Source organism: Acanthisitta chloris, unplaced genomic scaffold (assembly GCF_000695815.1).
Source record: "Acanthisitta chloris isolate BGI_N310 unplaced genomic scaffold, ASM69581v1 scaffold13534, whole genome shotgun sequence".
Classification (NCBI taxonomy): Eukaryota; Metazoa; Chordata; class Aves; order Passeriformes; family Acanthisittidae; genus Acanthisitta; species Acanthisitta chloris.
Genome location: NW_008671090.1, coordinates 46,116 through 59,498, shown reverse-complemented (window position 1 = coordinate 59,498; position 13,383 = coordinate 46,116). Strand labels below are relative to the sequence as shown.

The 13,383-nt window shown below is 39.2% G+C and overlaps 1 protein-coding gene across 1 annotated transcript in view; it reads right to left on the bottom strand.

The window, feature by feature from the left end:
* Positions 1-13,383, bottom strand: part of ADAM22 (ADAM metallopeptidase domain 22) — a gene marked incomplete at its 3' end in the record, with an annotated part of 31,278 nt that overhangs the window by 2,950 nt on the left and 14,945 nt on the right. The window contains exons 8-15 of the mRNA XM_009073967.1: positions 11,812-11,896; positions 11,293-11,383; positions 9,430-9,481; positions 7,247-7,346; positions 3,364-3,435; positions 2,773-2,865; positions 331-411; positions 31-81 (exon numbers count right to left, since the gene is read on the bottom strand). Of these exons, the coding sequence (XP_009072215.1) occupies positions 31-81; positions 331-411; positions 2,773-2,865; positions 3,364-3,435; positions 7,247-7,346; positions 9,430-9,481; positions 11,293-11,383; positions 11,812-11,896 (625 nt within the window). The remainder of the gene's footprint in view (positions 1-30; positions 82-330; positions 412-2,772; positions 2,866-3,363; positions 3,436-7,246; positions 7,347-9,429; positions 9,482-11,292; positions 11,384-11,811; positions 11,897-13,383) is intronic.

Genomic DNA, 13,383 nt, shown 5'->3' with positions numbered 1-13,383 from the left:
GAGTGTAACACAAACTGAAGTGCAAATTACCTGTTTGTTATCACATGAATATCCATCCATTTTATGAATATTAGGAGAACACTATAGAAAGGAAAAAATAGCTATCATAGATCAGACAAGCATGAAAGCAAAGTATACAACAAAAATCATATGAAAAATTATTTCAGTATCGTGCTTGCTTTTTCAGCATCAACAGGTTTAACACAATTTTTACACACAGATTTAACACAATTTTAATACACCTTACCACACAAACCAGTAACATTCATAGTGATTGTGAGACTACAGGTGGGGCTTTTTTATCTCTTGCATATAAGACACAAAAATCACCTGACTGGAATTTCCTGTGCAGTTCTCTGCAATATCACAATCATTCACTGCTTCTCGACACAAAACTCCTTTAGGTTCAAACTGGGGGAAAAAAGGACAGAAAATTAGTGTCTTGGTTTCTCTATATCTTGCCTTAAATGCAATGCTTCCTTAATAGTTTTATCTCAAATAAAAAATAGGAATTATTCATGTGCTGACTGAAGTGGGAAGACTTTCATTTCCTTGGTGCAGATGCTGCACCACTCAAGCCCTTTACTGGTGCAAGTGGTACCACTGTGTGAGGTGTCCCCTCCCAAGTGCATCAAGTGCAGGGCCAAGTGCTCTCCCAGGACACAGGACCCTTGGGTTTATCAAATCAACACCACAGTGGCTGGCAGCATTATCCTGACCAGGTCATTTTGCCTTTTTATGACTATTTTACTCTTCTTTACAAAATAGAAAGAGTGATCCTGATCCCTCTAGGGTTGAAGAACACCACAGAGCATTATGTATAAACACTGTGGTTGTTACAATGCCCCATTGTTGTTGCAGAACAGAAACTACTATTAAATGTAGTGAATTTGGTACAGTTTGACACCATTTTCTAGGTGACCAGATATTTAACAGTGAAAAACGTACCAGTGAACTAACATAGGCATTTTGGCTAATGAATTCTGTGCTAGGTCTCAAGACCTGGACAAGCAGGAAGACATCCCATTTGTGGCAATTGTTAGTGCTTCAGGTCATGGACATACTGCAGATTCCTTATTTTTTCCTGAAAGCTTTCTTTAGACTGTGATACCAACTTCATTATGCAGCTCTTGTGATTTTTCTTCTGGATCTGCACGCACGTATATTTTTTGGGGGACAACTGCTAACTCCAGAGCTGGTGTGAACGGGCACACGTCAGTGGAAGAGCTAGACTAGGGTACTTTCTCAGCCTTCGCCTTATCTTTTTCCTACCAGTCTCTGGAAAAAATGCAGCCAGCCAGGAATGTTGTCAGAGACCCCACAGGATCCTGGGATGTATAGGCACCGTATTTTGCTTGCAATTCCTCCTTCACTCCTCCTTTCAGGCAGGGTATTACAGTGGAATGTAACCCCAAATTTGGGAACTGTAATTTATTGTCTTGATTAACACTTCCTAGGGACACGTGTTTTGCAGGACTCTATTTTTCTGTTCACTTGCTCATCTGAATGTAGATAAACCCTTGTCTCATTTGCAAAAATAATGTAGGTAGACAGAGGCTTAGTTTTGTTCTCATAGTCTTTAATATGGTGTCTATGTGACTTGGATTCTTGCACAAAATTCACCCACACTGGCAATCTGCTATTTTTTATTTTTTGTATTACATTAAAAAAAGGCATGTGCTTAGGAAAAATGTGATCTGTTCCAGCATAATCTGTGCTTTTTCTATTTTTAACATTAGGATGAGCACAAAGTCAAGGATGTGGCCCACGGTTATTACTAATGATCCTCCTTAGGAAATGAAACCCTCAAATGTGCACAAAGTATCACGCATAGTACACCACAGTTTTAATCATGTTAATGCTAATTATAATTATTACTAAATGAGTGTAAACAATTATTTGAAGTCATATTTAGCTGGGCTCCCTTACAGCCAAGATCTGGTTAGACCTCCTTTTACTATTTACTGATCTATCAGGAAGAATACCTTATAGCTTACAAAGGGCTGGATTTCTTTTACTTAATGGAATTTCAGTTAGTCCAAACATAAGGAGTCGCACAGACCTAACTGAAACTGAAGTCAGGTGTCATTTAAATTAACCCTTCTGAACAATTCCGCTAGCTGCATTTTGGGATTTTTTTACTATATCCTTCCCTCAGACTCTCTGTGGTATAATTTTCCTATTCAGACTCATGGTGCAAATCCAGAGCATGCCTGGCCTTGGGAGCAGCACATGGAGAAGGATGTGCATGTTCAAATCACAGAATGGTTGGGGTTGGCAGGGACATTAAAGATCATCTAGTTCCAACACCCCTGCCATGGGGGTAATCTGACACAGGTCACTCAAAGCCTCATCCAACCTGATCTTTCAGGGATGGGACATCCATAACTTCTCTGTGCAACCTGTTCCACTGCCTCATCACTCTCACAGGGAAAGAACCAGGACGTCCACTGAAAGCTTTATGTTTAATTAATCTAATATTTAAACGAGAACGTCTAATGAAATCTCATGGAACTTCAACTTGATTTAAACTTTTCTGAAACTGGAAGGATTTAATTTACCTCTGCACTTGATGACAGTCCCTGCCTCAAGAAGCCAAGCCTAAAAGACAGAGTATAGCCCCAGAAAAAAATCAGATTGCAGTGAATTTTAAAAGGCAAGCTTTCAGAAGAGTAATCACAAGGTCTGCAAGGAAAAGCACGTGTGCTGTGGCGCCTGTAGCCACTGGATGGATTCCCACCAGGATGCTGCAGTGCAGGTCACTGCCCTTACCCGACACTTCCGACAGCAGAGCCCGTTGCTGCACTGGGAGCCTGCGGTCAGGGTGCAAGTATTGCAGCACTCTCCTCCTTCACTGGCACACTCCTGAGGAACACACACACTTATAACACAATACATGGGAAAAGCAGATGAGCCCCAAGCTTTCTTATCACTTCTTGTCTTAGCATGCTACCCGAATGGAATTTTAATCAGGCTTTTAAGCACCTGGAGGCAGAAAAAGGAATGTCCTTGTGGGGCATAAAACTGCCGTTTTCTATGCAATATAGAAGATAATTCTTCTAACTTCATATTGTCAATCATTAAATAGTCATGTTCCCATCTAGGAAAACACTTTCTTTAACATTTTGAAGGCCTGATTCTGCACAGGCAGCTATTACCATCACTCTTCAGAATTTATGCAGTGATAAAATAAAAAAGCTGGCCCACATTGTGTCAAACATGACGGAAAAGGTAAGATTTGATGAATCCTTTGGCACAAGACCTTCACACTGCCTGTATTCCTTCACTTATTGTTAACAACAGCAATGGGCAGCACCGAGTCCTGCAGAATCTAGTTGCTAACTTTAAGTACATTGCACTTACTGCTATCGTCCCACAGTCACATTCTTCTCCATCTTCCACAAAGCCATTGCCACATTCTGGAGGATCCAGAAGCTATGAGGCAAATTCAGAAATCAAAGGGCATGTCTTTCCTAAGGGAATCATTGCCATATTTACTCTGTACAACATAGTTTTTAAGCTAGCACTCCAAACACATTAACAGAAGAACAGTACCCATGGCTCAGGGAATGCAGACTAAAACAACACAACTGAAGTGTAAGGAGAATTAACACTGCTGAAAGTCAATTCAGCAATACTGCTGAGTCACACGGTGTCTTCTGTCCATAAGTGTCAGTTTTACAGCAAATTCAGTTTGAGCAGAAATTAAATCAAGAACAAAAGGTGTGACAATAAAGGGAAAAATTCAAAACAATATGACATTGGTGATTGCAATTGCAGTTGTTCTGCAATTAAGTGATGAGGGCTGAAAGGTTAAAGCCTGCACTATAACTTCTGAAGGAATAGCCATAAAAACTTGTCCTTTGGTAGTACGTGGCTCAGAAATGCATGGAAAGATGAGAAGCTGGGTTTCTTTGTCAAGTTTTTTTGCAGTTGGATTTTTCTTCCCCTTTTCCTCTACCAGAGTTGCGAATTTTCAGCAGTTTTCTGTAAGCATGTATCACAGGCACATGAGGAAGTATAGCTGGTGAGGCTTCCTCCTTTTCCTTTTAGCTTTCTCAACAAACTGTAATTTAAAATATCTAAATCTCTATATTTGTATGCTATACTCTCTGCTAATGGACAATTATATTCTGTTCTTTCCAGTTTCATCGTTTCTGTTTACCTAAAACTTCTCAAGGTGATTCTTCAGAAAGAAATTTTTTTTTTTTGCCTTAGGACGGAAGAAAACATAACAGTAGTTTTTATTACATAAATGAGAAGGCATATAAGTGTGTCACCAGACTAAAATTTTTCAGATTATCCTCAGAGTTCTCCAAGTTAAATTAGTATCATTCTAGAAACCACTCTGCCTATGAGCCATCTGCACAAATACATCGTTCATGCTGTAGAGCGCGTTTCTCTCCGGCTGTTGCCTTTCTATAGTAGCCCACAGGATGGAGCATCACCCTGCATACTTCACTGTGCCACAAACCACAGCCTGGCACAGGCTGACATGCTATTATTAGATCCCTCTATTGAAATGGAAATTTGACTGCAGCATGAAATGCATATGTAGAATTTAACATAAAATGTATGTGAGCAACTGTCCTTTAGAATTATTCAAGAATTGTTAAAACTGCTTGTTTCCCATGTATTTTTCCAGACATCTAAACTTCTTCAAGTATCTCTGGGTGTGCTGCACAACAGAGGCAAGAAGATGGGAGTAACAGAGGATCCTGTCTTAAAATATTGGGCCAGTTTGCTGCAGTACTTAGATATAGCTAAATATGAAATCGAAGGTGGGGGGAAAAAGCATTAAAAGCAAATTGGATAACTTTCCCCCAAAGTCATGTAATTCATCCATTCATTGGAAAAGAGCATATGTTCCACCTGCTCCAGAAGCCATTGACATAATTGTCAGGATCACAGCTGATCTAACAGTGGAGCACTGTCGAACACTGTACCTTGTCACAAAAGCTTTCCTTTATCTCATAATCCTTGAAAAACAAAAGGAAGTTTGTGCTTCACCACCCTTGCTAGGAAATACAAGTCTTTGACAGCTTTGTGAATTAAGACACATTCATTGACAATACCTTTAAACCGAAATACATAAATGTCTAAATCACCCTGGCTTCCACATCTAACCTCCACATTTTTGTGTGCCATTAGAAAAAAGCCTGTAAATGCTGCCAAACTAATTTGAGAGTAGAGTCATTGTGGGGGATTTTTTTTCCTCCAAGAGACAGATGTATAAATGAACATAATCACTAAAACAAGACTAAGTAAGACACGTTGCACTCTGAAAAGAATTCGCTCAGCAAAGAAATAAATCCACCAATATTTCTGTCCACCTTTAACAAGATGAAGAAATCTTTTAAAATGCAGGTGCATTCTAAATGAGAGATCATAGATCTCGTTAATGAATTACAGTGATCTCTCTACACCTTTAACAAGATGAAGAAATCTTTTTAAATGCAGGTGCATTTTAAATGAGAGATCATAGATCTCATTAATTAATTACAGTGATCTCTCTCCACTTTTAATAGCATATTCTTCCAAAAGACTTCTGACAGATAAGCAGGCTCAGCTTGTCCAGATATGATGCCTTCTCTTCCCCTCTCTAACATTTATTTCAATTCTGTGCTTGTCAGAAGATGCACTTTTTCTCAGGTGCACCAGGAGGAATAAGCAACACTCCTGAACTGACTTTCTTCTCTTTTACATCTGTGACCACCTCAGCTGTCAGACCTTTTTTTCCACTTTGGACTGTCTTTCTGCCTTAGCCTCTTTCCTTTGCTTGTTGAAATAGAGCCATTAAATGGAGGTTAACATGAACTATACAGAGAAAAGAGTCAAGATTATTATCCTCTTTGCTCTACATTTTAACACATGCTTCACATAGTAAATGGAGCAGGAATATCCTGAAACACTGCTGCAAATCCTCCATTGCAGAAGTGCATGTATCCTATATTCTTTAGCATTGTTTTGTATTTACCTCCCTTAAATATCTCAGTTAACCATTTCATACTCTTTTCATTCTTCATGTGAATAGACCTGCTTAGCAGGCTAAAACTGAGACAGGAGAAGCAAAGGCAAATACTGTCTCAAGAGATGTATTTCCCACTTCTCCCGATTTCCATGACTCAGGCAGCAAGACCTCTGATTTAGTTCTTTAGAGGCAAATGTGGAGGGAATGGGTCAGTCTTTTAAGTGGATCTCAATGCTTTTGTAGCTCTCCCACCCCCAAGCCTTTAGGATGTTAACCTGGAAGAACACAGGGCTATGATGCTCCCAGCACTTCTCACCAGACACGTTTCTCCCCCAACACACGCAGTTCAGAGGAAGACAGACCCTGACGAGGGTAATGAGGACCCATGGGCAGTGCCTGGGGAAATGATGCTCTCAAGCAGGCACAGGCTCTCCTAGTGTCAGTTCCCTGCTCCTTGGAGCTTTCTCTCCTGATCTGCCTATTCCAACTCTAGAAAACCTAGTCCCAGTGACAGGGACCATGTGCCCATGGCCATGTGGGCATGGGGAATGAGGAGTGTGATGGGCACTCAGGAGGCACAAGCTGTCCAAGTATCTGTCCCCTGTTCCCTGGGGCTTTCTCTCCTGCTCTGAGACTAGTCCCAGTTTCAAACTCTGCTCTGAGAGCCACTGTACAAACTTTGCCTTCTACGAACAGGAAGAATATCACAACCACTTGTACCTGTTGGTGCCTGCAAAGCCACTGGTGGCATGGCAGTGCACTCCCTACAGAGGCTATAGAAGCTGTGTCTTCACCTTGGGACAGATGTGAAATAAAAACTGATCGTAGTTCAGCTTCCAGAGATTTGTACCAAAAGACAGTGATTCAATGACAATTAGAATTCAAGCTGTGCAAAAGTTTACCAAGACATTTGAAACCTCAGCAAATAAATTTAGTTGCAATATGTAATACAAAGATATAAAACAATCCAAAAATGTATTTACAATATTCAGAACAGATTGCATGAGGGATGGTTCTAGATCAAAGGCTGTGGGAGCCCTGTTGGACGTGGAACGACTTTATTAAAAATTTATTTAAAGATAATTTCTAAACTACTATGAACTAAAATCAGCTACTTTTACTCACAGGTTACCAGAATGTTTAGAACTTAGAGAGAATCAGAAATATCAAAATTATACGTGTTATTTTTTCCAACATTATAATTTTCATTTTTCTTGATTTGAATTAAGTAAGAAATAGAATAGAAATAATACTTAATAATATGGAAATGCTTACTTTGGTTGGTTTATTGAAAAGGCAGGCTCCACCTCCATTGTTTAAAAATTCATGATACTCTTCAATATCACACTCAGAGAACTTGCTTGGAAGATAGTACCTGACAGAAATAAGGTAGCAGGATTACTTTCTCTAGTGCTTTGTAATCTGTGTTTTGTTTTCTCAAAATAGGAGTAATATAATGTTATACTTTAGGAAAAGCAGAAAAACACACTGCCCAGAATCAGAGGGACAATCTGCTTACAAGTCTATCTAATCTGAAAATCATTTTAGTAACTTACAAGGAAATTTCAACAGCACAGAGCTCATGGAAAGTGAGAGGTCTGGAACGTTTCACTGGTTTTACATGCCAAGCACCACAAATCTGATTACAAAGTGTGTAGCTCTCACAAACGTGACCTGTTCCACTAACAGTCCTGATCTCAGAAATACATTTATTTCTTCCCACACATACTGCAGGAGACTAAGACTGATCATAGTTTGTTTGCCACTTGGAGGAAGTTGCTCTCCTGGCTAACAGATTCTTTTTATATAATAGAGTTATGCCATCTTGAACATGATTCTAAGAAACACCACCTAATATTTCAGCTTCCCTCTGTCATGTGCCCTGCTGAATAAATTTCAGTTGAGTCCAGAGTGCCAACCTGAGGCTCAGAGCCTCACCCAGAAACAAAAAGATGCAGAGAATCTTTGCATGGATCCTTTCCACATGGAAAGTTTCCCAAAGCAGCTTTAGTGATCTTTATATTCAGGTCCATAGCCATGAAAGTACTTATGCTTCAAGCAGATTTTGGAGTCTCAAGGGCTTTCCTCTATCAGCTCATCACTGGATAAGGAAATATTAGCAGAAGTGCTATCCTGCATTGCCAGGAGTGATAGCTTCCAAACCATAATTGGCCTTTTCCATCTCTAGTGTTTATGATTTAGGTCTAAACATTAGAGAGATTTTCCATCTCTAGTGTTTATGATTTAGGCCTAAACATTACAGAGACTGTGGAATACACCAACATTCATCAATAAGCTAGGTAAATACTAGGTGGTTTTGAGTATCTAATTATTCGAAAGGTTTGGACATCAGATAAAGAATTTAAAGACCACTAGATAAGAAAACACTTATAAGAATAAAAAATGCTTCTCAGATTGTCTTTTTAGCAGGCAAAAAATCAGAAAAATCCCACCTAGTATGTTTTTGGCTATACCAAGGTGAAAAATGCACACCTTGATACTTTCAAAGAGCTTTGAATAAAATATACTTCTTTGTGCAAAATTTTTCTGACCACAAAGCTATTGTTAAAATTTGCAGATCCATTTGAAATTCATTAAAAATTTGGAGCATTGTCTATATCTAAAACTAGAGTACAGTTTAGTTCACACATGGTAAAAACCAGTCCTGTAATATGAAGAATTAAGACCTGAATACATTAGAAAGCATCAAATTTCATCCAGCAGCTAAAATTTGCTGACTCAACAGTTGTTAGATAAAATCTCTCCAGTGAGAAATGTGGGTATAAGCATACTCAGCCTCCAATGGGAGCAGTTTTTCTAACATTATCACATAAACTGGGGGCTAAAAACATTATAGATGAAAGATTCCAACAGAAACACTGAAAATGAGGCATACTTCAGAAATCTGATTATAGGATTTCAATAATTAGGGTGTGCCATTGTTACTTCTCACCACTCAATAGCAAACTTGCAGAGAAAAGAAACTATACATACTTCTTTACAATGACCCAGCCTGTCTGTTGAGCCCTGTGCTTTGCAAGTTAAACTAGCATTCATCAAAAATCCTCACATACCCTCTCCTTAATTCACTTATTCTCACATTGCTTTGAAAGTGTCTATGCATGGTGTATAACCAATACCTTATTTTCTCACCACTCAATAGCAAACTTGCAGAGAAAAGAAACTATACATACTTCTTTACAATGACCCAGCCTGTCTGTTGAGCCCTGTGCTTTGCAAGTTAAACTAGCATTCATCAAAAATCCTCACATACCCTCTCCTTAATTCACTTATTCTCACATTGCTTTGAAAGTGTCTATGCATGGTGTATAACCAATACCTTATTTTCTGAAAAATGACAAAATACTCTTTTCTGAACCACAAAGGCAAACAATTTCACACCTTTCCTTTATGTCACTGTATGAAGAACATGACCTTCCTTTAGTGAAATGCCTTACCCCATATCTCCCATTATGCATCCAGACCATGTGTCCTCACACTTACACTCACCTGAGAAGAAAAAAACGATAAAATAAAAAGTTACATCTTGAGTCTTGTGAGTCCAAAATAATACATTTCTTATCACAAACCCCACAATGTACTCAATTCCATTTCATATTTAAATACAAGCTGAAAAGAGAAATTTGCTGGTTTATTGCACACTTTAGTCTAAGTGTATCAGTGCACACTGCCAAACTTGCTTTTAAACACTAGACATAACTCTATGCAATCCTGAGCTTTGAAAATAGTCCTGATCTTCTTTTCTTCTCTTAAAGTGAAGTTAGAGGAAACTGCAATGTCAGTGTTCAGCACTTGCATATCATGAGTCAGCACTCCCACCTTCTCCTGTGTGATGATATTCAATTCCCAAATTTTCAGAGAAAAAAAAAGGAATAATTTTAGCCATTCTTGTATTCGTTTAGTTTTCTTCAACTATGCTAATGCGACTGGGGAAATCTTCACTTGAAAAAAAAAAACCAAACAATAATGCAGACAAAGAAGCATAAAAACAAAACACAAGGCAGTACAGCAGGATCTATCAGCTTCTTCCTCTGCTCTGCCCCTCTTCCCTGCTGCCTCCCTTCCCCATGCCCTCCCTTCTGCCCTGCCACCCTGCCTGGAATCACTTTGCTCTGGTCTCAGTCCTCTGCTTTCAAAATGTGTCTTGCTTCTATTTCAGTAGAAATGCTCTGCACTTCTACATTCTGTAACTTTCCTTATATAATACATGAACATCAGTTTAATGCTTCCATTTTAAAAGTACTATTAAAAAGGGAACGAGGCTCTATCCAGCAGTTGCATTCTCCTCTCTCCCCATCAAAACAGTGTCCTGCCCCTCTCAGCCATAAAGAATCACCACTATTATAATTTTCACTTTTACCCTGCTCCTATATCAGCACAAAATGATGGCTGGAAAATGAATACTGAACATGTCAGTAGCATAGAGCATCAGTCCTACATTTCTGAGTATTTTTAAAAACAGAATTACATAATCTGAAAAAAACCTTTAAATGCAGATGTATCTCAGCATTACATGATCTTTACAATGACTGAAAACAAAATTCACCTAAGCAGAGTTCTATTATTAAATAGTGATTTATCTTTTTTAAATCTAACCCACATAAGTACACATGATCCAATAAGTAAGCACTCCAATTCATCATCTAAATTGTTTCAAAACTGTATTTTTATCTTAATCATATCAAGCTGTGACTTTATATAACATGAAAGCAGGGAGGGTGAGGTGCTTGGTCCAGGCAGGGTGGCAGAGATCTGAACTGCAGGAAAACAGGGGTTAACTAAGAAGTTGAATAGCAAGGTTATAGCAGAGAAATGGTAGCAGTAGGGTGGCCAACACAGGAGATTTGGGTAATCTACAAGATGAAATCAATCAAGGAAAACAGATAAAAAGTTATATTATCAAAACTGTTCTGTGCTACAGTACTGAAGCGGCTCCTCATCATGCCCAGGTGTAATAATGTATGTTTCCTCCTTGTGCCCTAAGGCAGCAGCAATTCAGTCTGTAGGTGGGACACCAATCTCCCTGAAATGAATGGAGTGGCAGACACCTTCAGGATTTATCTTGAATGAAATGGTGGCACCAGTGCTGCCAGGAATTATGAGCAGAGCGAAACCACAGCATTTAAAAAGTGGAAAATTACTGATATGTGAGTCCCTTTTTGTGTAATTACAAGAAAGAAAAACATTTCAACGTTGTGAGAAACTGAATGAAAAAATACATGTCAGAGAGACACTGATAAAATCCTCCACTTTTTAAGATTTTGTTTCTTGAGACAGAGTGTAAAAGTAAATAACCTTACCACTTAGTTGTTTTCTTCTGTCTGAAAAAATGCCAATGTTTTGGGCCAAGGTCTGTGCCAGAGTAACTGCCATTAAGTCTGGCTTTCCAAACTGGAAGAAACAAGCAAGGTGGGAAAAGTAACCAGTTACATACAGGTATCTCAGATTCAAGTGAAGCTTCTCTCATTTCAGGGCAAGGAAAGGCAAAATTAGATGCACAGTGTTAGAATTCTCACTTCAGGGTAGCTAGACAATGCACAAGTGAGGAAAACTAAACACTGGCTCATGGACAAGTCTGTTTCTTTCTTGCCGTTGTGGCTGCAAATATGAATGACAGGATTTGATGAGAAGTGTATTTGAATCTATATATGCTTTTATTCACTCATCACTTTTTATTGAGATGTCCTTTCTCTAGAGTTGCACTAAGATTCTGCATCATCAAAGAAAGAGCAAAATATTTTGAGGAACAAGTCTGCACTGATAAATTCTGCGCAGATAAATTTCTGTGACTTTTTGCTCATGCCAATATCCCCACCTACCTCATTCACACCTCCGCCTTTAAGCAAGGAGCAGATTCCACCAGTGTGGGCTACACCACTTCGACTGCTCTGAAATCGACTCCCCCTTTGACAAAAAGGAAAAGAAAAGGAAGTTTACCCAGCTCAGTCCATGAGTTTTACACCTATCTATTCCAGTATCTACTCTTCTGATTTTCACATGAGAAGCTGGCATTTGCAAATGTTGGTTGCCACCACTACACTGTAAACTATGCAGAAACAAAATGGGAAGAACAGATAACCACTCACAAACCTCACATGACAAATTATTTCCAGAAAAGTTATACCATTTTCCCTCCTCCTTCTCAGACTACCTAATATAAAAAAAGCGTAAGAAGAAGGGGACTATTCTGCCAAATCACCTGGATCTCACCAGCATTTTGCTTGTTGACATACTACTCCAGCGAGTGACTTCTGCTGGCACATGCTACAGGCAGAGTGCAAGAGATGCCATCATGCTGCCAGTGCAGGGGCACTAGTAAAATGACATGTCTAACTGGGCAATGCTGATGTGGTAAGACTCAAAGGGAGATACATTAGCAGAAGATGCAGAGGCAGGTGAAAACTCCTCAGAACTACAGCTGATCTCATCCAAGGCACAGATGCCCTCTGAACCTCAATCCAATCACCTCTTTGGTGCTGAGCACATCATCATGAATGACTGTCTGTTACTCGAGACAAAATATATTCTGCTTCACTTCAGCATACTGATCCATCCAAGCTCTGGCAAATTGTTTTTCTCAAAGAAGAACGGGAAAACATCACGAAGCAATGTAATGAGCTAACTGTGCTGAAGGTGGAAGTTCATTTGTAAGCACTGTATCATCACACCAGCTACCCTCACCTCCCAACTTAACCATGTCTCACTCACAGATACAATTTCAGAAATTGCTGTTTCTAAACAATCTATGAATGCAATACCTCAAACACCATTGGTGGTGGTGCTGCTATGGATAGCACTGTAATTAGCATTACAGCAGTATCCAGAGTCCCAGTCACAGATCAAATTGTGCTCTCTTTATTCCCAGTCAATCCACACACATTCACAAAAACAAGACTTCCCCGCAAAGACATTACAATGTCACCAGAGAAGATATACAAAGGATGTGAGAAAACCTGATTCACATTTAACAGATGAAGATCTGAGACACAGAGAAACCAAAATCTGCAAGCATCACTTGCAGACCTGACTAGCTTTCTTCATGGCAGAAGTCAATGGCAGTAATTAAGCATGCACAAAAATTCTGGGAGGGTGGATACCAGGCTTGGGTATCCAGGAACCCTACTGGAGTCATGAGAAAGTGAGGTGTTTAGATCAAATTTATTCATATAGGTTCCTAAGACAGTCAGCAGAGAGAAAAAAGGGCTCCAGCAGAGACATTCATCTAGCCTGCCTAGTGCAGATCAAAAATCTCAGCCATAAACCTCTCCTCAATTTTTGTAGATACATTTTATTATATCAATCTTATTTCCAAAACAATTAGGATATTTAGAGAAAATAACATCCCTCTCAGCTTATTCTTTTTATAGCTCAAGTGTCTTAGGAGAACAAAC